This window comes from Tamandua tetradactyla, chromosome 7, assembly GCF_023851605.1.
Source record: "Tamandua tetradactyla isolate mTamTet1 chromosome 7, mTamTet1.pri, whole genome shotgun sequence".
NCBI classification, from domain to species: domain Eukaryota; kingdom Metazoa; phylum Chordata; class Mammalia; order Pilosa; family Myrmecophagidae; genus Tamandua; species Tamandua tetradactyla.
In genome coordinates, this window is record NC_135333.1 from 103,636,701 (window position 1) to 103,660,235 (window position 23,535).

Genomic DNA, 23,535 nt, shown 5'->3' on the forward strand with positions numbered 1-23,535 from the left:
TTATTTAACCTTTTCTTATTATTCTCTAATTTCATTACATTTGTTTGGATGTGGTCTATGTGGTATCTAATCTTTGAACTTTAATGGGTCTCTTTTTGTAGAATAGTTCATGGTCTATTTTTAAAGCATTCAATGCATGTTAGAAGAGAGTATGCATTCTCTAATTGTTGAATGAAGGGTTTAATATAAGTTCATTAAATCAGAAGTTTTAATTGTATTATTCAAATGTTCTATTTCTTTGTTAAATATTTTTGTCTTTATGCCCCATCAATAAGTGAGAGAGGGATATTAAAAATTTTATGCTAGGGAATTTCTTAATTTCTTCCTATATATCAGATTTAGTCATATATATTTTTAATCATTTTTTTGTTACATACAACTTCAAAATCATGAAATTTACCTGGAATATTTAATATTTATTATTATGTAATGATTTTTATTATTCTGAATATTATATTTTTTTTATTTAAAGCCTATCTTGTCTGAAGTTACTATGTATTCTAGCTTTTTTTTTTTGGCCTGGTGTATATTTATGCAGCCTATCACTTCCAACCTTTCTGTATCTTTAAACATGACTCTTGCAAACACATATCTTTGGATTTTTTTTGTGTGTCTCTCACATTGTAGTTTTCACCTATACAAGTTTGATTTGATTAATGCCTTCCATGTCTTAACTGTTAAATATATGGAATTCAATTATACTGTTTTAATGTACTTACCTGCTAATTCTAACATCTGTGTCAGTTATCAGTTTTTATTGATTATTTTCCTCCTCATTAAAGGCCTTATTTTCTTGCTTCTTTGCATGCCAGGTAAATTTTGATTGGATGCCAGACATTGTGAGTTTACCTTGTTGGGTGCTGGATATTGTTTGCTCCTATAAATATTCTGGAGCTTTGTTCTGGGATGTAATTAACGTGGAAACAGATCCTTTCATGTTTTGCTTTTAATATTTGTTCAGTAATACTAGAGTCCTGTTTAGTCTAGGTCTAATTATTCCCACAACCCTTCAGAGTACTCTATCCAATGCCGTGGGTATTATGTGGTTTCCCAGTCTGACTGCTGGGAACTGGAACTATTTCCCGCCCTGTGTGAACACCAAGCTCTGTTCCCTCTAATCTTTTTGGGTGTAGTTTTTTCAGGCCTCAGGTAGTTACCTAATGGAGATGTGCTGAATAATGCAAGGGAATTCTCTGAAGATCTCCAGAATTCTGTCTCCTTCAATGCTCTGTCTTGCTAACTCCCAGCTGCCTTCTCAGTCTCTCAGCTCTGCCTCTCCAACTCAAAGTTACTATGATATTCCACTTGGTTTCCCTTTATGTGTTCTGAATCCTGAAGGTTCTCTCAAGAGAGTAAGCTGGGGCAATCTTAGTGCTTACCTCATTTATTTTCTTTACCTTAGGGGTAACTGTCCTTTTTGCCTGATGTTCTGTGTCTTGAAAGCCATTATTTCATATATTTTGTGTAATTTTTTTGTTGGTTCAGATGGAAAGTTAAATCTGCTCCCTGTGCTCTATCTTGGCCAAAGTGGAAGTCAATATTGCTGTTTTAAACGGTCAACATTCATTTTAAATTTATGCAATTGATCATTCCTTTTTTTTTTTTTTTTTTTTTTTTTAAAGGAAAGACAGAGAGAAGGAAGGAAGGATAGAAGGAAGGAAAGGAGGAAGAAAGGGAAACATTTTCTTGTTTTATTGTATTTTGTTTCTCCGTTTTTGTTACATGGGCTCGGGCCGGGAATCGAACCGAGGTCCTCCGGCATAGCAGGCAAGCACTTTGCCCGCTGAGCCACCGCGGCCCGCCCTTGATCATTCCTTTTTTATTAACATGTTCCACTTGAGATCTTTGGATTTTTTGCCCAAAGAACTCCCTTAAGCAGTTTTTAAATGAGGATCCTGAATACTTTTATTTTGTTCTTCTGAGAATGTTTTCATTTTACCTTTGTTTCTGAGGACATTCTTGCAAGGTATTGAATTCTAGGTTTGCAGTTATTTTCCTTCAGCACTTTGACATTGTCATTCCATTGTGGATTTAGGCTTTGTTTGGGTTTGTCTGTTTCTAGTTTGTCCTTACAGTATGGCATAGCCTTTCATGTATCACAGCTGAAAGCCTGGACTTTTCTCCAGGTTTCTTTCATTTTGGTGCTCTCTAAATTCCAATTTTTATTTCTTCAGCATTGTGAGACTGCTAATATCTATGCTTAGATTTTTTTATTCTTGTTAGCTATTCCCTGCTGGGCTTTTGCAGGTCTTACCTCTCCCCTGAACAGCTTAGGTGTCAGTGAGTGGTCTATAGGAATTGTGTTAGAATTTTGGGATTGCTTTCTGAGTTTTCCTTTTTCTTGTATCTTGGTCCCCCATGTCTTGCCTGTATTGGTAGCTCTGAACTTCAATTTTTCTTCCTCTGACCCAATGAGACTAGACACTGCCTCCAACACTATGCCATAAGTTTTCCATTTGGTCCCTGTGCTCCACACTGTGAATCAGCAAATGCCCCATGCAGGGAAGCAGCAATGAAAAGGGGATAATCTAAGTATATATTTTTCTGCCTTTTTTGCTCCTTGATGCCTTCAAATAGCTAACTTCATTATGATAGATAATTTTGCAAGATATGTGATTCTGGATTGATAGTTGCTTCCTTTGAAGCACTTTCTTATGGCATCCATTGCTACTGTTGAGAACTTTTCTGTCAGCATAATTTTGTTCCTTGAAATAATGTCTTTTCTCTCAGATTTAAGATCTTCCTTTTATATTTTAAGATAAGGTAAGCTCTACAGTTGTGCCAGCTTCTTGATGAGTTTCCAGGCTTCAGTGTAGGAAGAGGGTACACTAGTCAGATCTTGGTGGTATCTCAGAGTTGAAGAGACATTGGGTGTGTGGGGAAGCCAAGGCAATTCATCTTCACAGGGAAGCGCACCAGAGAGGAGAGAGGGCTTGAGAGGAAGCACTGCAAAGATCTGTAGAGTCTCTTTGAGTCTCCAGATAAGTACTGAGCAGCATGTACATTAAGAAAAAGCCACCCAAGGCAGAACAGGGGATAAAAATCCTCGGAGCTCACTAAGGGCCAGGAATAGTTTGTATTCCCATGTTTTAGTTTGCCAGCTCTGCTATGACATATACTAGAGGCTGGTTGTTGTAAACATCAGGAGTTTATTATTTCACCATTTTGGAGGTTAGAAGTACAGCATCAAGGTTGGCAGGCCATGCTTTCTCTTGATTCTCATGGTGGCTTTCTACCATTGAGTCTTTGCTTCCATCGTATGCTTCTACCATCAGCCTCTTTTTATCTCCTCCTGAGGTTTATACTGGTTCAGTTTACTTTGCTTATAAGAACTCTAGTCAGATTAAGGTCCACCCTCCTTCAATATGGCCTCATCGTAACAGCATCCTTGAAGATTTCATTTACAAATGAGTTCACACCCACAGAATAAGGAGTTAGGACTTGAACATGTCTTTTTGAGGATCATGACTCAATTTACCACCTCTCACAAGGAAGAAGGGCAAAACCTTGTAGTTTATGATAAATTAGGTAGAATATTCAGGATGGTAATTGGGCAATATTAGCCCTAGATGGAAGGCTTCTCTGGTCTTTCCTTACAAAGCTTAAAAGATAGATTCAATGAGATCGAACTCTTTTGAAGTAACTTAAATGCACCCAAATACAAAACTCAAGAGTATTTATAAGGCGGGAAAAGCTATCTGAAACCCAAAGTGTTCTTACTGGACTCTGAACCCAAACTTCCTTTCTGGTACCCTTTAAATTTAGAATTCTTGCTCTCTGCTCATCCTTTACATTAAAAGTGTGCTTTTAGTATTTTTCTCATTTACCATTGCCTCATTTATTAAACAAAGGAATTGAGCTACATTATTCTGGGCGTATTAGTTTTGGATAAAATTAGCTACTGTAATTAACATCTTTTGATACTAACCACCTATCCTTTAAATTTCTTTGTTATGAATGTTTAATGTCTTTATTTAGTAAATGTATAAATGTAATGGATAGAGAGAATAGAAGTTTATAAATATGAGAAACGGTGCATGGGTGGTTCAGTGGTAGAATGCTTGCCTTGCATGCGAGAGTCCTGGGTTCGATTCCCGGACCATGCACTGCCCCAAACAAAACAAACAAACAAACAAACAAACAAACAAGAAACCAGCCTAAAAGAGTTTAGAGGACATGTGGAAAGTTACAAGTGAAAACCAAGTTCAGAACAGGAGAAGGAAGGAGTGAAAGAGACATGAAATCATTGAAATAGGTAACAGGAACACTGGAAGTAGAGATGAAACTGGTAAAATCTTGGCCTTTCACCTAGTTTCACATTCCCAGTATATATGGTTGTGGGAAGACCAGCTCCTTCCTTTCTCTCGAACTTGCCTATGATCCAGGGAATGGCAATCAGTGTGATTGGTCACTGTCACTTATTTAAGCACAAGATTGCTTAGTTGTTCTGCAGGGGATTACTCTTGACAATTTAACCTTTCCTTTTTAGTTGGATTAATACAATGCCTGAAATTAAATCAAAATCTATTTTAAAAGTATAAGCTTGTTATATTTTTTCAAAACTAGTGTCAATATAATGGTGATGTAAAAATCTAATAAAAGTTGAATGATAAGACAGTGGCTCAGTGGCAGAGTTCTTGCCTGCCATGCTGGGGACCCAGGTTCGATTTCGGGTGCCTGCCCATGCAAAAAAAAAAAAAAATCTAATAAAAGTAGTGATAATAATTAGTTTTTAAGAATAGGGAGCTATAGTTTCTAGCCCATTGGCCATTTCAGAGTACAAAATGTGATAGTAACAATAGCTTCCAATGTTTCAGAAAATGTTTGATATGTTTTCTCCAAGGAGGATTTGATTACTAAATGTTGAAATATTCATTCTTTTTAATAATTATTTTAAACCCAAGAAAGCCTGCTATATTTTATTAGGGTGAATATGAAATTGAAGATATTTGGTGGTCTTTGACCATAAAAATACTATTTAATATGATTCCATTTGCGACATATATAGAAAATATAGAACAAATTGTCCATTAAAATTATAATCTATTATCATATTATATGTATTCATAAACCAAAAGTGCTGCTAAATCTTATTTTGGGCTACAAGCTCTGATGTAATATTAACTTTGCGTACTTTACATTAGATTGCTAGTTTTTTCTTAAAAGGAAAATAATAGATAATAAATGAATGCCTTTTACAAATCTGTTTTTATTAGAACAATAATAAGCAATGTATACTAAGAATGGCCTTATGGAAAGAACCAAATTATAATAATAAAATATAATATTTGGGTCCTTTCAATAAAATGGAAGGTTTATTACCATGTTTCCTTTTGAAGAATATTTTATGTCAATATATATTTATTTAGTAGATATGCTTTTTAAATTTAATGCATGTATTTTGAAATTAACATTAAGCTCTATATCTGAAAACTATCATTTTTGCTGTGTTCTAAGTTTAAAGTTTTAGAATCATTTGCAACATTAGGATCTGGATTTCTAACCATGGTTTTTTTTTCCTTTTCTTCTAGAACCTCTTTTTAAAAAATTTTGTATTTTGAAATTTTTTTTCCTTTACTAGAGAAGTTGTAGGTTTACAGAAAAATCATGCGTAAAATACAGGATTCTATATACTACCCCACCATTAGTGTGGAACATTTGTTACAATTGATGATAGCACATTTAAGGGTACTATTAATTAAAGTTCTTGGTTTAGTTTAGGATTCACAGTTTGTGTAGTGTAGTTCCATGGATATTTAAAATATTTTTATTCTATTATCATATACACAATCTAACATTTCCTGCTTTTAATCATATTTAGATAAATATTTTAGTGCTGTTGATTGCATTCACAATGTTGTGCTATCACCACCACCATCCATTACCAAAACATTTTCCCAATTCCATCTGTACATTTTAAGCCTTAACTTCCCATTCTCTATCCTTGCCTCATCCTCTGGTAACCTTTTTTTTAGATTCTGACCTTACGAGTTTGTAACACATTGCTTTTCTCTTGCAGCTTTCAGAACTTTCTCCTTGTCTTTTGCATTTGAAAGTATAATCAATATATGACAGGGTGCATTTTTCTTCATCTTGTTTGGTTTTCTCTAAGCTTCTTGGATGTGCATATTCACATCTTTTGCTAAGTTTGAGAAGTTCTCTGTCATTATTTCTTTGACTATTCCTTCTGCCCCTATCTCTTTCCTTCTGGGATTCCCATAATGTGTATATTGCTGACTTAGGCTATTTTCTTTTTTATCATTTAGTTTTTCTATCTGCTCCTAAATCTTACTCATTTTAAGTGTCTTGTCTTCAGGTTCACTTATTCTTTCTTCTACCAGCTCCATTCTGCTCTTGAAACCCTCCTAGACCTTTTTCATTTCATTTCAGTTATTGTGGTCTTCAACTTGAGTAGCTCTATTTGGTTCCTTTTAAGATCTTTATCTCTCTATTTAGACTCTCATATTGTTCATTTGTTGTTTTCCTGATATCCTATAGCTCTTTCTGTGTATTTTCCTTCATCTCTTTAAGCATTTTTAAGATCATTTATATAAAGGCTCTGTTCTGTATGTTCGCATTCTTATCTTCTTCACTTGTGTTTTCTATATTTTTACCCTCTTCCTTTGGATGGGCTATCATTTCTTGTTTCTTTGTTTGTCCTGTAGGCTTTTGTTCCACATTGTACATTTTAGTATTTTAAGATGTTAACTTTGGGATTACTTCCTGGGATGTCAGTTTCCAGGTTTTATAACTAGCTGTGATAAAACAGATTTTCTGGTGCTTCAGCCTCCTATAAGGAAGGTCTGTCCAAGGTGAATGTACTGTGCAGGGTTTTCCCCATCTTTCTGGGTCTCAGTCTTGTCCTAGGCTTTTGCTTGTTAATTGTTTTGAAATTGCCCTGTTTACAGGAGTTTGGTTGTTCCTTCTGTTTCCCAGGGTTCAGACATCTGTCACCCAGGTGACTGTCCACCTGTATAGTTTTTACTTTTATTTTCTCATGCTGCTTTTGCCTGGAGGTAAATTCTGGGAGGAATGTCACCCTATTGAGGATTTTCCCAATTTGGTCTTTCCCGGCCAAAACAGGGCCAGGGGCACATGAAAGGGCACAGATGGGCTCCAAAATGCCCTGGAGAGGGCATCAGGAAGGGCACCAAGAATAGCTTCTCTGATGGCTCTCCAATGCCGAGCTTACCTCCCCTGCCTAGAAAATGCAGCCCTTTAGCTAACTTTGCCCCGCAAGCCTGAGGAAGCCCTGTGTCTTTAAATCTCCACTATCTCTGCCCCTGCCTGGGGGTGGTTGAAACAGTGGCTGCTGCTGCCTTTCTCTGGGGTGTGGGGTGGATTGAAACAACAGCTACCCGCAGAGCTGGGACCCAGCAATCCAAATTTGCTAATCAAAAGCCGTGATCATTGATCAGCTGTGCACACCCTGTTCTTGGGGAAGAGGATTTTTATGTCCCTTTCTGTCAGCAGCAGCTAGCCAGGAACTAGATGTGCCCCATGGTGGCCTGCTGTGAGAGTGAGGGATGGGCACCAGAACCTGCTGTGTGAAGAGAGAGCAGTTTAGAGTTCTTTACCATGATTTCTCAGCCTCTTCCTCCTGCTCCTCCCTGGATACTGTATAGTGCTCTTCTGACCTCCGGAGTTTCAAATAGTTGCTGCAGACAGTTCTTGCCTGCCTAATAGTGTTTTGGTGGAAGGACTGAGTCCTGGAGCTCTCTACTCCACCATCTTCCCTGAAAGTCTCCTCAAGAATCCCTTTTGAGCTGCATGTATAATGTATATTTTTAGTATTATATGGAATTTTATTTCAATTCTCAATGATTGTCAAATTCAATGAATAACAAACACTTTATGAGTAGGCTCCTACTTCTAATAACCATCTATTCTGTTCTTAATTCTCTTTGTACACTGAAATAATGAGATTTGATCTGAATATTAATGAGATGTGCCTTTGGGGTACACAAGTTTATCATCTTCTATTTATTATACAAAGCCATGTTTGTCTCACTAGAACATCCTTTCTCCCTAATGATATTGTGGTATGTTTTGTTAGCCAGTTTTCTCTGTTGATGCCCCATCCATGAAATAACTTTTATTCCCTTTGGTTATTTTCATTTTTCAATTAGCAAACTTAAACAAGAAAATCACATTATGTCTTTATGACTAGAAATTTACACAAATCTGTCATGAATATTTCATTTATTTATTTTAATCTGATTGCAAGTGAAATTCATTTAACTTCCAAGTGCTCTGATCCAGTTTTATTTTATCCTTTGTTCTCTTATCCCAGCCATAACGAATAGGACTTACATTCATTTTAAGCATTCTAATATTTAAAATGTTAAATATTAACTTAGCCTTTAAAGAATATTATCAGAATGTTGCTTTAGGTTCATTTTACATATTATGAGGCATACAGTGACAGATAAAAATTAAGCAATGATACCACTTTTTTTTCTTAATTGGTAAAGATAGTGCTTTTTAAAAAAAAAATTAAGATGAGTTTTTTGATTTAGCAGACCTTGAGTTAATGCTTCACTGACAAAACAAATAATAGAATGCTAGGGTTGGACTGGATCTTAAAAGTCATGTAATCTAACCCTTTAAACTATACCTGGTGAACGGCCAGCTGTTCCCCTTTGCCCCTAATGGAGCTTACTACCTCCTGAGAGAGTCCTTCCCATCAGTTCTTTTTGGCTACCACTCCAATATATGAAATATCTAACAATGGAGACAGCTTCACAGAGGAGCTTAACTGTGACCTGCATTTAAGTCTCACAGGATATACAGGGGTTAACTGATTGATGGGGAAGGAAGAATGAATATTCCAGGCAGAAGACTCAACAGGAGAATAGAAATCTACAACCTCTTTAGTGTAGATGGAACTAGAGTGAAAGGTAGAGAGAATGGTGAGAGAGGAGAGGTAAATGTGGGTTAAATCAAGTGAAGCTTTATATACTAAGGTAAGGAGCTTAGATTTGATACGAGAGGGAATGGAGATCATTGAAAGATTTTAAGAGAAGGGCTGACATGGTCACATCTGTATCTTAGTTCTATTGATTGTGTGGACAATGGATTTGAGTTGGAAAAGTCTGGAGTAGGAAAGCTTAGTTAGAAAGATGTTGGAATAGTCATCAAGAGATGATGGGGTGGGCAATGGTGGCTCAGTGGCAGAATTCTCACCTGCCATGCTGGAGACCTGGGTTCGATTCCTGGAGCCTGCCCATGTAAAAAAAAAAGAAGGAAATATGATGGGAACCTAAATTATGAGAGAAAAGTATGGATATAAGGATGTAAAAGTATTGGGACTATTGATTGAAATGTGAGATGTGCAAAAGGGAAAAAATCAAAGATGGACTTTACCTTCAGCTATTTAAAAAGTTATATGATAGTAACTGTAAGAAGGTATGGATTTAGGAGTAGGAAGGTTCAGGATGCTGGAGTAGGGAGTGAGGATTCTGTACTCACAATTTGAATACTGAGTTTCTATTGCTAGTAGGCTATGCAGGAGGACAGTGGATAGGGGACTATTTCAGTGTGAAGGTCAGGAGGAAAAGTCTAAGCTGGAGATACTGGATTTTAAACCTTGAAAGTGGATGAGATCATGCAGTGACATGATGAAGACAAAGACTGAGGATAGACCAAGGGGAGGATTTTTCATTTATTGGGTAAGTGGAAGAGAGATGTGCATGAAAGGAACTGAAAACAATCAGGAAAGTAAAAAATAACAAGAAGTAGTTTTTTAAAAACTAAATCTACATTATTTTCTGAACATTTATTTTAAGCAGAAAATGAATTATTTTTGTTTAGAAAAGAGCATGAGAAAAAAGGTAGAAAATGTGGAGAGTCAATGAAGAATATCATTCCTTAAATATTATTATAACTTAAGCTGGTTTTAGTTTTTTTGTTTGTTTTATCTTATGTTTCATTTTTGCTTTTGTTACAATAGAGATCACTCTTACTGATATGTGGAATTCTTGCTATCCTGATTTTGATGATCTTTTGAGCCCCCAAAACTAAAAACACTTCTTCAAATAATTGCCTATTTCATTTATTCCTATGTATGTGTAGATATAGATGGTGGCCAGACCATGCACAAAGGGTTTTGGAGTGGACAACTTAACGGTTAGTAGTGTTAATTTCAGTTTGTAGTTCACTTCAGTCCCTTTATAGTTCCTTTATATTTCCTTATGAGGGTCTTGGGTAATGCAGCATTTTTGTAATGCTACTCTAAATGAAGTAAACCTTATTCTGAGTTCCTTCTTACCAAAATGGGCAAAGAGTACAGTATTAGGAATTTTTCAGATCACTCATTTTATCTCTAAGATTTGACAGAAGGGAAATGTTTAAGCCTTAGGGCTTAAAAATGTCCTGAAAATAAGTCTTTCAGTCTGTTCTAACCTCACTGCCTTTTCTGTGCAGTTACCCACTACTGCTTAGGTGCGGGTCTTCCATCATCTCTTTGGCACTATGGCTCTAAGGTGTCTGGGACCCTACCCAGGCTGTTGTATTCCAGATGGAGGTAAGTGAGGTCCCATTTACTTGGGGCTAGCCTGCCTCGTTACCTAGGCTTCCATGGCCTTAATGCCTGGGCTTTCACCTGTGTCCATGTACTCATCCCCAGATGAGGTGCTGCCACCTTGGAGACCTACCTCTTTGTAGCCCACAGGAGCTGGGATGCTCTCTGTCCAGTCCTCTGCTTTCAACAACTTTCCAGGGGTAGGGCTACATCCATTTCATACCTAGAAGCACCAACATTTTCACCCTTTCTTCTCCAAGATTCTTTAGTTTATTTCTTCCCCAAAGACCTGAGACAAAAATTTATTAACCACTTCCAAAGTAAGGGAGCCTAGAACTGAAATAAAAAAGGTCTGGCTTTGAGGAAGAAGGTAAATGTTCCTTTCCATTATTTTGCTGATGAGTACATATAGCAGAAAACAAACAAACAAATAGACAAAAAAAAAAAAAAAAAACCCAAGAGACTAAGTAGTTTCCCCATAATTCTCCCTCTTGCACTTGTCTGCCTCTATCTTCCAAAACAAATGTGAGCTCAATATACACTTTTAAATATGCTTTTAGGTCAATAATATTCTTAGAGTTCCATGACATCTAAGTAACCTTAAACCTACTGTTTTCCAGGAAGGATTCTGAGGCTCTAACCCATTCCGGTTTACTCTAGCCAGCATTTGTAACAGTGCTGTCCCACCTCCAATACTTGTGTAACACTTTAATGTTTCTGATTGTTCTATGCTATATTTCCAATTACCGTAACCGTAATAGAAGGTGATAATCTATATGATACACATAGATTTTATTAATAGCATAAACATGCACTCTGATTTACAAATAAACCTATGATTAAAATAAAGGTCATTTATGACCATGTCAGAAATGTACTCCTTTTAGTACTAAATTTTATTTCTGTTGATCTATATGGCTTCTTTTACTCTGTCATCTCCTTAAACTCTTCTAAAAGAAAATGTTATGAAATTCTGAATTCTGTGACCTATTGATAAGGTGGCACAATTTGTTATACAAACAAGAAAGCAAGGGGACAGTACTAAAAATTATGCCAGGACAACAGTGATAAACCATGGCTATTCTAGACAAACTAGGATGTATGGTCACCCTACAAGGCAGACTGTATTTTCATGTGACATCCTCAGATTGCTCTGAGATTCTTGGTTTGATTGGATTGCATGGAAAGAGTCATTTATGAAGACAAGTCAATTGATGGCCCAGTCTATGTATATGTGTGTGTAGGATGGTCACTCAGAGGGTTCACCTTGTAACAATTTATGGGAAATTTTTAGTGTGATTAATTCAATACTTGGGTTGTACCAATTCTGGTCTTAACATATTGCAGCACCTTTGCTGTGCTTTGCAAGTGAATTTCAAGCGATGTTAACTTGCCATTTTGTTCTAATGACTGCAATGGCTGAAATCAATGCCAGACAATGAGCTTGGCAATGAAAATATAAATGCTGCTGTTACATTTTTATTTTTACTAATTACAATATTTTAGCCAATTTACAGTTAATTCACAATGCTTTATTTGCAGAGCACTCTTAAATCACAAACATTATTTTATTTTTAAAGAGATTCATTACTGAATTTTTTGACATATGTATATTTTAAGAAAGAAATTCACGTTTGAATCTTAAAGGAACTCCAATTTCTGGTCTTTGCAGTTCTTCAGTATCAGGTACTGAATTAAATAAATGGGTCTTAGTTTGAAGCTAAAAGAACTGGCTGCAAAGGGAATCCTGAACAGAGCCCATGAATCTAAAATAAGGTCACATTTCCATTAAATAACCAAATGATGATTGACTTTTATCACCCTCCTACCTTGCTCACAGCTGAATCCCCAGCACTTACAACTTCGCATGTAAGAGGCACACATTAAATATTTGTTTAATGAATGAATAATACACTACAGCTTGCTTTGAGATATTTATTACATGTGTTTTTGACTCTCAAGCATTCTGTATTCAGTACTTATTTATTATATTCCTGTCAACATGTTGTGTGGAGGCTTGCAAATTCTTGGCTGTCCCATAATTGTTGATTTAATTAATCGATGAGTTCTGTAGGTTTGTAATTTGCAGTGCTCGTATAACTTGCTTCACTGGGGAGTTTTCCACATCATTGTTTCAGCCGTTCACATCCCCCCTGACTTTCAGATTTGCCCTTTGTTTCTCTCGGGTAGACCAAGAAACCAGATGATGTAACTAAATCTCTCTTTTTTGCTCCATCTCAAGCTTTCACTAGGGTAATGTTTCAGTTAGCCTGGTTTCGTAATGAAATATAAAGTGAGGTACAAGGGAATCTTAGCAGTTAGATCTTAAAAGATTATTTCTTCCTATGCTCAGTAAGCTACATAAGAGACACTGTCTGCCCATAGGGAGATAATTTCCAGATAGAAATATATATGTAAACATATTTGGCATATCATTGAAAAAGGGGTTATTTTCCCTACTGAGGAATTTTATTGTAGGTTTCCAGGCCTAACCTATTTTAATTGTAGTTCCTACAAGTATTTCATCTTCGTATCATTATTTAGATACATTTTCTCTAGTGAATCTAAATGGAGCTAGCAGACAACTTATCTTGGAAGAAACTGGGGTGACCTTTGTTCACTTCTTTCACATTCCCACGGCTTTTCATCTTCCTTGCTTTTTAGGGTTCTGGTGCCTTCGTTTGCCTTCTCTACTGTGAATCAAACTATTTTCTCTTTATTAATTCCAATATTGGTAATTTTTACTTTAAAAATTAGTAACTTTTACTTTAGTGTTTTAGTAATTTTTACTTTAGGGTTTTTTAAAAATATTTTTGCTTTTGTGTATATCACACTTGCCTGCCTGCAGTATTTGCATTTCCTCCTTGCAGTGTTTGAATTTTATGCATCACTTTTAATTTTAGCATTTATCTTTTTAAATGGGATTTAAGCATCAGTGTGGAAGTTACGTTTTTTTTTTTTTTTTTTTAGGAGGCACCTTGCGCTCCACAACACATCCATGTCCCACCCCTTTCCCCACCGCACACACGCATGCGTATGCTTGTGCACACACACACATATGCTTGTACACACACACGCATAAGCTTGTGCACATGCCTGCATATATGTATTCACAGACTTGTAGCTAAGAGCAAGGATAAGCTGTTTGCCTTTTCTGACAGAAACTTCCCTTTTTTCCTTTTAAGTTTTCATGTACCTTAAACAATTGGACCTTCTTATACGTGAGATCAGTTTTGGTTTTGGGGAATGCTCAATGGAAGCAAAAAGGGGAATAAATCAATTTTTGCAACTTCTTTGTCATTTGCCTAGAAGTCGTTTAAGTATGAACCAAAAACATATTTGTGGACTAAAAAGTAGCAGGGAGTGGCGCTGTATATAATTCATCTTGTTTTTCATGTTAGCATTATGAATGATCTTTGCCTACTAGATTCTCACATGAGTACTATTCACGGTAGAATGAAATGTGATATCAGAGTTGTCTTAGACTTTATCCATGAGCATTTATTTACATAAGAACAAAAGGGACATTATTTTGTGGTTTTACTCATCAGACAGCCCAATGACAAAGGCTTCAGAGTATGGCGAGATAATCAAGAGTCACTAAAATCAAACCAAGGTATATGAAGTTTGAATTCCAATGTAAATTGATTTCTAATAATTTCTGTATTCCAGGTCACTTGCTTCGGTTAAAAATGTTTCGAGAGGATCATGGGTCATGGATGACAATGTTCTTCAGCACAATTCTCTTTCTCTTCATATTTTCTCATATATACAACACGATTCTTCTAATGGATGGGACCATGGGGTAGGTTACCTTTCCCCTTTCTACTGTGGTGAGTGTTGTGTTTGCAACTCATAAGAATTCAAGGAGAATTTTAGAGTTTGTAGTAGTTTATATCAGCTTTACAAATGGTCTTCTCTAAATAGGGGTAATCTTCATTTTTCTTATTTATAACTTTTAGAATTCTTTTTTCCAAGAATCTAACAGCATTAAGCATTTTGTTAATACTTATTTTGTGTCCCTTATTCTTCAGGACTTCTCTGTGGGATAGTTTAGGACTGGCATTAATCTTATATAGTGATATTATTCATTATATAGTGATATAATCTTCTTATAGTATGAGAATCAGAAAATCTTATTGACTAGCTTATATTCATAAGATTAGTAGATCAGGGCTAAGATGAAGGCTTCAGGTTTGCACTTCCATTGCTCTACAATGCCTGGCTAAATAGAAGTGTTTTGTGGCATTTTTTTCTCCCTCTTGACATGCACAACAGAGACACCTTTGTTAAAAATGGGTCATTTAAAAAGTGGGACACCTTGTATTAAATCCAGAGTTGTGATCTGTACTTATCAAATCACTAATCAAAACAAAATGATAGGAAGATGTGTTGACAAGTGGTTTGTATATTTTTTAAAACTTTCTCTAGTTCTGTCATTATATAATGAAGCACTGGGATTGGTCCTTCAGTACACTTTCCTCTTGGCTTGCTCTCCGGGCAGAATGTAAGTAGATTGGTTTAGCCATCAGCATCAAGAATTTGATTAGTGGCAATAGACCAGCTTAGAGGTTCGATGTGCACTGAGAAAGTTATTAAGTAAGAGTTTGATCTATCCTCCCCAGTAGATCTGCAAGCTAGGTAATATCCTCTTCCAAATGCAGGCTAGGTAAGATTGTTGTCCAGTTATATAGTTTGCAATTGTTTTGACATTACATATAGATTCTGGCTACCACTGTTCAATGCTGAGAGGGATAGGTCAATTAAAATTTTATTGTTCTTTCCTCTCACTGTTAAAGAAGATGGATACTACGGAGAAAGGGGATATTTCACAAGGTTTATAATTTAGTCCATAGTAGCAAGTGGTAAATTCACAAAATGTGGTTCTAGATCAAATGTTCAGGTTTTAGGAAGTTATTAAAATGCTTTGTCTGTAGTTGTTTCTTGGTATAGAATAATGCTGTATATATTGGATCTACTCTTAAATAGTGGAGTTACAGACGCTAGCCTGTGGCTAGTCAGGCTATTCCTCAGCCGTAAAGCAATCCCTATACCAATGGAACTGTTAATAACATGCTTGGAATCACCAAAGACAATCAACGATCTCTCTGGAAGATTTTGCACAGATTCAACACTGGGGCCAGAAGAAGAGATCCATTTAAAATAATGTTTTTTTTTTTTTTTTTGAACTGTTCCTGGCAATAGTATATTAAATAGTATATAAAATATATCCCTTTCATCAGAAGTTTATTTTTCATCTAATTCTCTATACATTTTTTTACATCAACTACGCCAATGAAATATACTGACCAAACGTGTTTATTCTGAAGGAAAAAAATGCAGATCTAAAAGCAGTGAATTAAATGGGATAATAGACAATGGATGGCACATTTTAAAGGACTCAATAGCTAAAGACAAAAATATTATTAATGATAAAGGCCACTTTGCACTTAGCAAGTGCAAGAAATGAATTGTCTCAATTAAGCTTCACAACCCTTGAACATAGGTACTTTTATTATCACCATTTTCCATACCAAGAACTGAGGAACAGAGGGGTTAAGTCACCTGTCTGAGGTTACGTTATGATTAAATCTCCATTTTAAACACAAATAAAGAAAAGGTTGAGCTATAAGTGGAGTATTCTGGTAATGCAGTCTGCTGAAATGCTAGCACGGGTGTCTTTGGTGGTTGATACTGTTGTGCATTCACCACTGAAGACCCATATGCTTCGTTGGTCTTTCTTTGCAATCTTATCATTCAAGCTGAGCCCGAGAATTGAAAGAAGTAAGAGGATGTGCAAGAAATAAAAGAATAGTATAGATTTCATGTGTATATATGTTAATTAAAATTAAAAGTGCTTCTCTTTATTTTTAGAATAAATGCAGTAATACATAGTCCTATGTAACTCACTCTTCATTGAGATACTCCATCTTTGTTGGAAAAGGATCTTCCACTGAGGGGAATTCCTAATGGTGTGTCCCCCCCCCCCCTTTTTAATCCAAAGCAAGGGACAGGTAGTTTAGTGCTACAGATAAAAAAAAGTTAATTATCATTTCCAAAAGACATATTGCTAACTTACATAACATATACCATTTGAACTAGTATGCACTTCAAAGTAGAGATGTAAACTTGAAAGAAAATCATTTATTAGAGCAAATAGACGTAACTGTGCTTTTGGGGTCTTCAGGGAGATGCGATGATATCTGAGGCCTTGCCTCATCTTTTGTAGGTCAGGGAATGGTGGAACCTGAGGCTGTAGAAAGGACTGTGGGCACACAGGTATGGATTGCAGGGTTGCAGGTTGTAGAGGGGAATTCAGGGTTAAATACACTGAATGTGATTTGCATAGGGTGTTCCAGTGTTATCTTGTTTGTGGATCTCCAGAAATACTGGCCTAGAACCATTCCCGAAAGGGTTTCAAGTATTTTCTGTGATGGCGACACTTGTGTTCAGGTATTCTAGATCTCTCTTTTGCAGTTTTATGCTTACAAACACGAAGTCTTTCGGCCTAGAATGAGTGGGTTTAGGTTTCAGGGAGGAAGAAAGGAGCTTCCCTAGACTGGTCTGCTTCTTTATGCGCCCTCCCTCCCTCCCTCCCTCCATCCCTTGCTTCCTTTATTCCTTTTTGACAATTTTAAAGATTGGGTATAAATTTAAGCAAGCTGTAATCCCTTGAAACTTTAACAGAGAACAGAATTTCCAGACCGGAACCTCTAGAGTTCAGCCAGAATTGACTCCATAAGAATCAGTTTTCCTTGCTTCTGTCTTATAGTGAATTCCTTGAAGTGTGCACCAGCTCTTACCTCTGGAAGCCAAACTGAGAGGCAGTCAAAAGGAGAAGCTGGCCTAAATAAAAGAAACCAAGTTGCAGACAGTCTATATTTTTTAGCCACTACAGGAAATATCCCCTTCCACCTTTCATTTTCTCTCTGTCCTTCTATACTTCATACCACCAAAATGCTGCCTTTTGTACCTTCTTTTATTCTTTAAGTCACCTAGATGAAACTAAATTCATCTTTATATAAATATAGGAGGTTTTAAGTGAGGGTTCTCTTACAGGAAGGCTCTGACTATGGCCTGAATTTTGTACCTACCTACTTTATGCATAGCTTCTGTTTTACAAGGTGGCAGACTAAGAACCTGAAACTGCTTTCACTTCAAAATCCCTAGATGCTGGAAAATCTCATACAACCTGATAACCCTTTTTAAAATGCATAGCTGAGCTTACCCCAAGGTGAGGAGAATCTCCAGAGGCCAAAAATGAAGAAGGATCTGAAAACCAGAGCATTAAGTCCATGGGTTGACACTGTGCATAGCTGGGCTTTGACAGAGGCAGTGATTTAGAGACATGTGTTTTAACTCCCCTGTGGGGACTAGAAACAAGGTTTGGGGATCATATTAAGTGAAAAATCAAAAGTGGAAATCTCCCTATTAGATGGGTGTGTTGAGTCATACAAGGAAATGTAGATCAGAAGACATTTAACCACTCACACAACAGGCAGCAGGAAAGAGTTTATCTGACTTTAACTTCATTCAGGATAAAAAAAAAATGTCCAGGAGACTCATACCCACAGGTGTGTCCTCACAAGGCTTTATGGCCTTAATATGCATTTTTGAACTCAAAACATCTCTGATCAGGTTATCATTTTCATTTGTATAATTGCCAGTTGAATTTAGTTTATATAAATCCCCACTGATACTGGTAATTATCAGCAGACAAAAACAAATGGTAGGATTAGAACCTCAAGATCTTGATAAATGGACTATTAGATGAAGAACTACTAAATATGTTTGAAGTAATTAAAATCATTAAAAAGTGATAAAAGATTAAGACACTTTGGAAATAGAACAAGCAAACATGAAAAAGGACCAAATGGAACTTCTAAAACGTAAAAAATAACACAAAAGGGGGAATAAGGGTAGTTCAGTGACAGAATTCTTGCCTGCCCTGTGGGAGACCCCAGTTCAATTCCAGGTCCATGCACTCCCCCCCCCCAAAAACAAACAAACAAAACAAACAAAAACCTGCCAAACAAACAAAAATTCAACAAATGGTGCTGCAATAATGGGATTCTCACATGGAGAAATAATGAAATGTGACCCTGCCATACAGCATACAAAAAAAACTATGAAGGAACACAGTATTGATGAATCCCAAAATCATTATGCTGAGTGACAGAAACCAGGGTGCATGCTGTATGAGTCCATAGATAAGAAATTCAAGAAAGATTAACCTGGGCAAGGTGGGAAGAGAGAAAGGGGAAGGGCAGAAGAAGTGATTAATGACAAAGGGTCATGTAGGAATTTTTGGAGTGATGAGAAAGTTCTGTACCTTCCTGGGATGATAGTAAAAAAGGTACGTGTGTGTGTGTGTGTGTGTGTGTGTGTGTGTGTGTAGAGAGAGAGAGAGAGAGACAGAATTAAAACTCATTCAACTGTGCACTTAAGAGTACAGTTGATTTTATGTAAATATAAAATCAGAACCATTACATTAAAACTTCAAACATTCAAAATATAGGTAAAGAGCAGATTAAACAGAGAGAGAATTAATAAACTGGAAGATTAGATCTCCAAATGACCAAAATATGGCACAGAGAAATAAAGTGATTGAAAATATCAAAGAGGGAATAAGAGACGTTCTTATTACCCATGAGAGCGCTGTCATGAGAGAATAGAGAAAGTGTGGAAAATTCAATAGTCACAGAAATAATTTCTGAGATTTTCCAGAATTGATGAAAGACATAAATCTTCAGCTTTAACAATGACTCCCAGCCAGGATAAATAGAAGTACAGCTATAGTGAGAAACATCATAGTGAAACACAGAACAACGAAGACAATGGGGGAGATCTTGAAAGAACCCAGTCTAAAAGATTTATCTAGAAATTGAGACAGTAACACAGAAATTGATTTCAAGTACTGGGCAATGAATTAAGTGTCACCAAAAGAATTAATACCTCACAGGCTACACTCTGTGTGCATTTTCTGGCCACAGTGTATTAAGCTATAAATGCATGAGATAAATTTTAAAATAGCATATACTTGGACACTTCTAAATAGCTTATGAGCATTTGAAAATTCTTAGAAATAATGAAAAAATATGTATAAACTTGTAGGATTTAGCTAAAGTCTATTTAAAGAGAAATGTGTAGTTCTAATTTTTGTTTTACAAGAAAGTCGAAGAAACAACAAATTGTCTTCATCATGAATTTAGAAAAAGGAACTAATGAACACTAATAATATAGAAAGATAATTTTTTCCATAGGTATCCTAGATTGCCCTCTTTCTTCTTCAATGCTTTTTAGAGACCATTTGTGGTTTGTAGAAAGAATGTCAAAAGACAAACCAGTAGATCTGGCTTCTAATATTTTATGGTAGCTGTATGACAACTAAATGGCTAAATTATAAACTCCCTGTGATCAGGGACCATGTTTTATCCATTATTTTCATTCTGGTGTCCAGCATTTCATGCACGGTAAATAAAAATTTGCTGAATGAGTAAATCATACTTATTTGTCTTCTTGGGTATACGTTTTCTACCTTAATACAATAAAGGAGTTAGCTTAGATATGTCTTGGGTTACTTCTTGATAAGAGATTGTGGATTTTTATGATATGTGTGTGTTAGGCCTTCTGAGATATTCTGAGAAGATAATGATGCTATTTACTAAGATGAAGACAATTTTAAAATGCAGTTGAAGTAATAACCATAAGATGAAAATTTGGGCTTGAAAGTGGATGCATTTGCATAAAACGGGTCTAGGCCAGACATGGAAGCATGAAAAAATTAAAGATGAGGTGAAGGAAGCTGAAAAGGAATGATGGCCAAAGTTTGAGAAAAACTGTAATATCACTGCAATTAGAATTTGTAATGCCAAATGTCATTTAGTGTACTAAGGACATTTCATGTATTATCTCATTTAATCTTTAACACATGAGGTAGAGGCACAGGGTGCCAGTAGGATGTTATGTAATAAGGGAAAAGAGTGTTTCATGATGGTAGTAATCGATGAGATCACATGTAAGATAAAGTTTGTGAAGTGTTTTTACTGGATTTAGCAGATGGATATTCATTAGAGTCTTTATCATTGCAGCTTCACTGGGGCGGGGTGGGTGGAGCTTGATGGGAGGAGTTTGAGGAGAGAGTAAGAAGTGGGACAATGTATGTTGAAAGTGCACAGATGTTCTCTTTTAAAGCAATGTGTTTATAAATGGGAGCTGGAAGGGGCTGGGGAGTTGAGGGAGGAGGATCTTGTGTGAGTTTTGTGATTGTGTGCAAATAAATCAGGGAGGACCTCAGAAAGAGTGAGATTTTGCTGGTATATATGAGATCGTCATTTTCCTTAGTATCTAAATAAAATTACGTGTTTCCATCCATGCAACTGTGGGAGCCACCCAATATTTCTGAAAGTTCCTGGTGAAGCAGAATGTTAATTTTCTCTCATGCCTCTTCTAAATTTGGCTCCTGGTTCAATTTTTGATTCTCTCACAACATTTTTCCTCTATTACTACTATCTGTTTTTTTTCAAAGCTTTTCATCCCATGTATAGATGAATTCCCACCCATTCTACTCCCTACAAAACCACCCATACAAAGTCACTGTGGATTATAGATTTTATTAAGTGTTTGGTGATGAAGGAGGGGCACTACGAAACAGCATAATGGAATTTGATTACCCAGTATCCAGAAGGCGTTTCTCTTTAGGGATAGATCTGCCATTGCTTTTTTTGCAAAATCCTCTTGCCTAAGATTTTTGTTTTAATTTCTTTTTTCCCCCAGGTTCAGTTTCCTCCGTCTTTCTGGAGGTCCCACTAACCTCCAGAATTCTTCTACTTTATTATGGAGAGCAGTTAAGTTTGCTTTTGTCTTAATTCCTCTCCACTTTGATTTATCTGTGGCTTTCTTTAGAACGAAACCACGTTAATGCATTTTTTCCAATCAAAAGAACAAATACCCTGAGATAAATGCTGTTGCCTTCTCAGAATATAAAGGGTATGCTGCCATGGTGTTTTGCTTTTGATCTGTTTATTTTTAAAAGAGCAATTGTGCTTTTTTCCTTTAATTCTACTATTTTTTTTTTTTTTTTGTCTCTTGGGAGAGAATAGGTAAAATACCTGAACTTACTAAAGGAAAAGGGGGCAAAGCACTCAAATAAATTGAAGTCAGGGTTCTGTCTTAATTGTAGTTGTACTTTGCAGTGTCAATATAATATGCTACATTATTTATATATAGCACTGAGGTCTTGAGAAAGTGAGAAATTAATAGGAAAGAAACACAAAACCATTTTCTTTCACAGTGCTTGTCAGTTAACCTGATGCAAAATGATTAAAAATGAACTCACAAAATATTTCTTTTTATTCCCTCTGTGTTCAATCAGGTATCTTAAAGCCAGTCTATTTAGAAATTCTCCGTTTGTCCGGAATGTAGAGAAAGTACTTGGAAGTCCGAGTTGAAGTCTTTACTCACCAGCAACTGAGCTAGTCATATAGTGACTAGGAAGGATTTTCAGGTTTTGGATGCTTCAAATACTTTTTTGAAGTTGTCTTTCTGAAGAACTTCTAAGTAATGTAATTTTTATAGCATCAGTAGTAAAAAGCCCCACTAAAAAGGCTTGCCTGCATGGAAACACCCCCAGTCTCCACGGGGTGACACGTGTATAATGTGCAAAGAATGAAAGTGGTGGGAAAGCAGGGTGAGCATGAGGCTGATGGTCATAAAAATGTTCTGGAAAGAGCCACTTGATGGCAGCAAAAGGCATGTTTTGAGCATGGATTGTTTCATTTTGCAGGTTTTCTCTTAGAAAAGAATCTTCCCCCTGCTGAATCCCTGAAATTTGGTATTGAATGAAATAGTTGCCTTCCTTTTGTTAATTGACTTGTGGAAGAAATCTACATAGTGAACTCCCTAGTAAGTGGTTACTGTTTTGTGATGTGCTTTGCCTCTTTTCACTTTATGTCTTAAAGCAGGTTTAAGTAATATACATAAGCATTTATACACGTGGACATTTATATGTTAGTATGCTTATTCCAGTATAATAATCATAAATATTTTGTTTCACATTGAGGAAATTAGACAACTGATTCACTGATAAGGATCCCTCCATTTACTGGAATAAGGGATCTGTTTACCAAGACCTCCCAAAAGTTCATGCAACTCAGGGCAGAATATGAGGTAGCTGATGTTTCCTAGTAATAATCATGAGAAGCTGTCGTTCCTGATATGAAGCCTTATCCAGAGAAGTTTTACAAGCCAATTAACAAAATTAATAAATCTGTCAATTTGTGTTAAGTTTTGCACGGAGAGAAACCGAGAAGAAAGACAAAGTGAATCAGGCAACTTTGCAAATAAATGTTAGTATTCATTTTCAGGACCTGAATATATTAAGGTAAGAACTAAGCAGTGCGTTTAAATGAAACTGGAATATTCTCTTTCTTCTACTTCTTCACTGATACATTTTAGTACGAAATCATGTGGAGACCACATCTGGCCACCTGCATATGGCAGTTGTTCTGTCGTTGCAACCTGACAAGGGTGATTGGATCAGGAGAAGTAATAGAGGGAATATTCAAAATGGACACTTTCATAAAATCTAAAATGCATGATTTGTCTACAGGGGTGGCAACAAAAGCAAGCAAAGATGAACAGGGAAGGTGAACAAGTCAGAGAGCGGTATAGATTTGGAGGTTTGGATGAAATTGTTCGAGTTCTTATGCTTTTTAAAGTTCTTAGGCCCAGCTCACCTAGGACATAACCTCTGATATGCTGGATACATCTGTCCTTATTTTTTAGAAAGTGATTGATACTGTGGTCCCTATGTGTGTCCACACATTGTGTTATAAAAGATTCTCTCTGGTAGCTTCAGTTTCTGTTGCCTGGAGTGTAAGTTCCAGCACATTATTATTTTTTTCCAAAACTGAATTATCCTTTAATGGAAAATAATTCAGGGTGAAATCTCACTACAGGCAGTACTTTTTTTCTTCGCTAAGTTCACTCTCTTTAAAACTTTCAATAATGTT

The 23,535-nt window shown here is 36.2% G+C and overlaps 1 protein-coding gene and 1 non-coding gene across 7 annotated transcripts in view; both read left to right on the top strand.

The window, feature by feature from the left end:
* TMEM117 (transmembrane protein 117) overlaps positions 1-23,535 on the top strand; it is a 585,676-nt gene that overhangs the window by 163,907 nt on the left and 398,234 nt on the right. For all 6 annotated transcript variants that reach the window (XM_077170633.1, XM_077170635.1, XM_077170634.1 and 3 more), the window contains one exon: positions 14,195-14,327. In XM_077170633.1, coding sequence (XP_077026748.1) covers positions 14,195-14,327 — 133 coding nt within the window. The remainder of the gene's footprint in view (positions 1-14,194; positions 14,328-23,535) is intronic.
* Positions 4,036-4,106, top strand: TRNAA-UGC (transfer RNA alanine (anticodon UGC)). The gene has a single exon. It is a non-coding gene; the product is annotated as a tRNA-Ala (tRNA).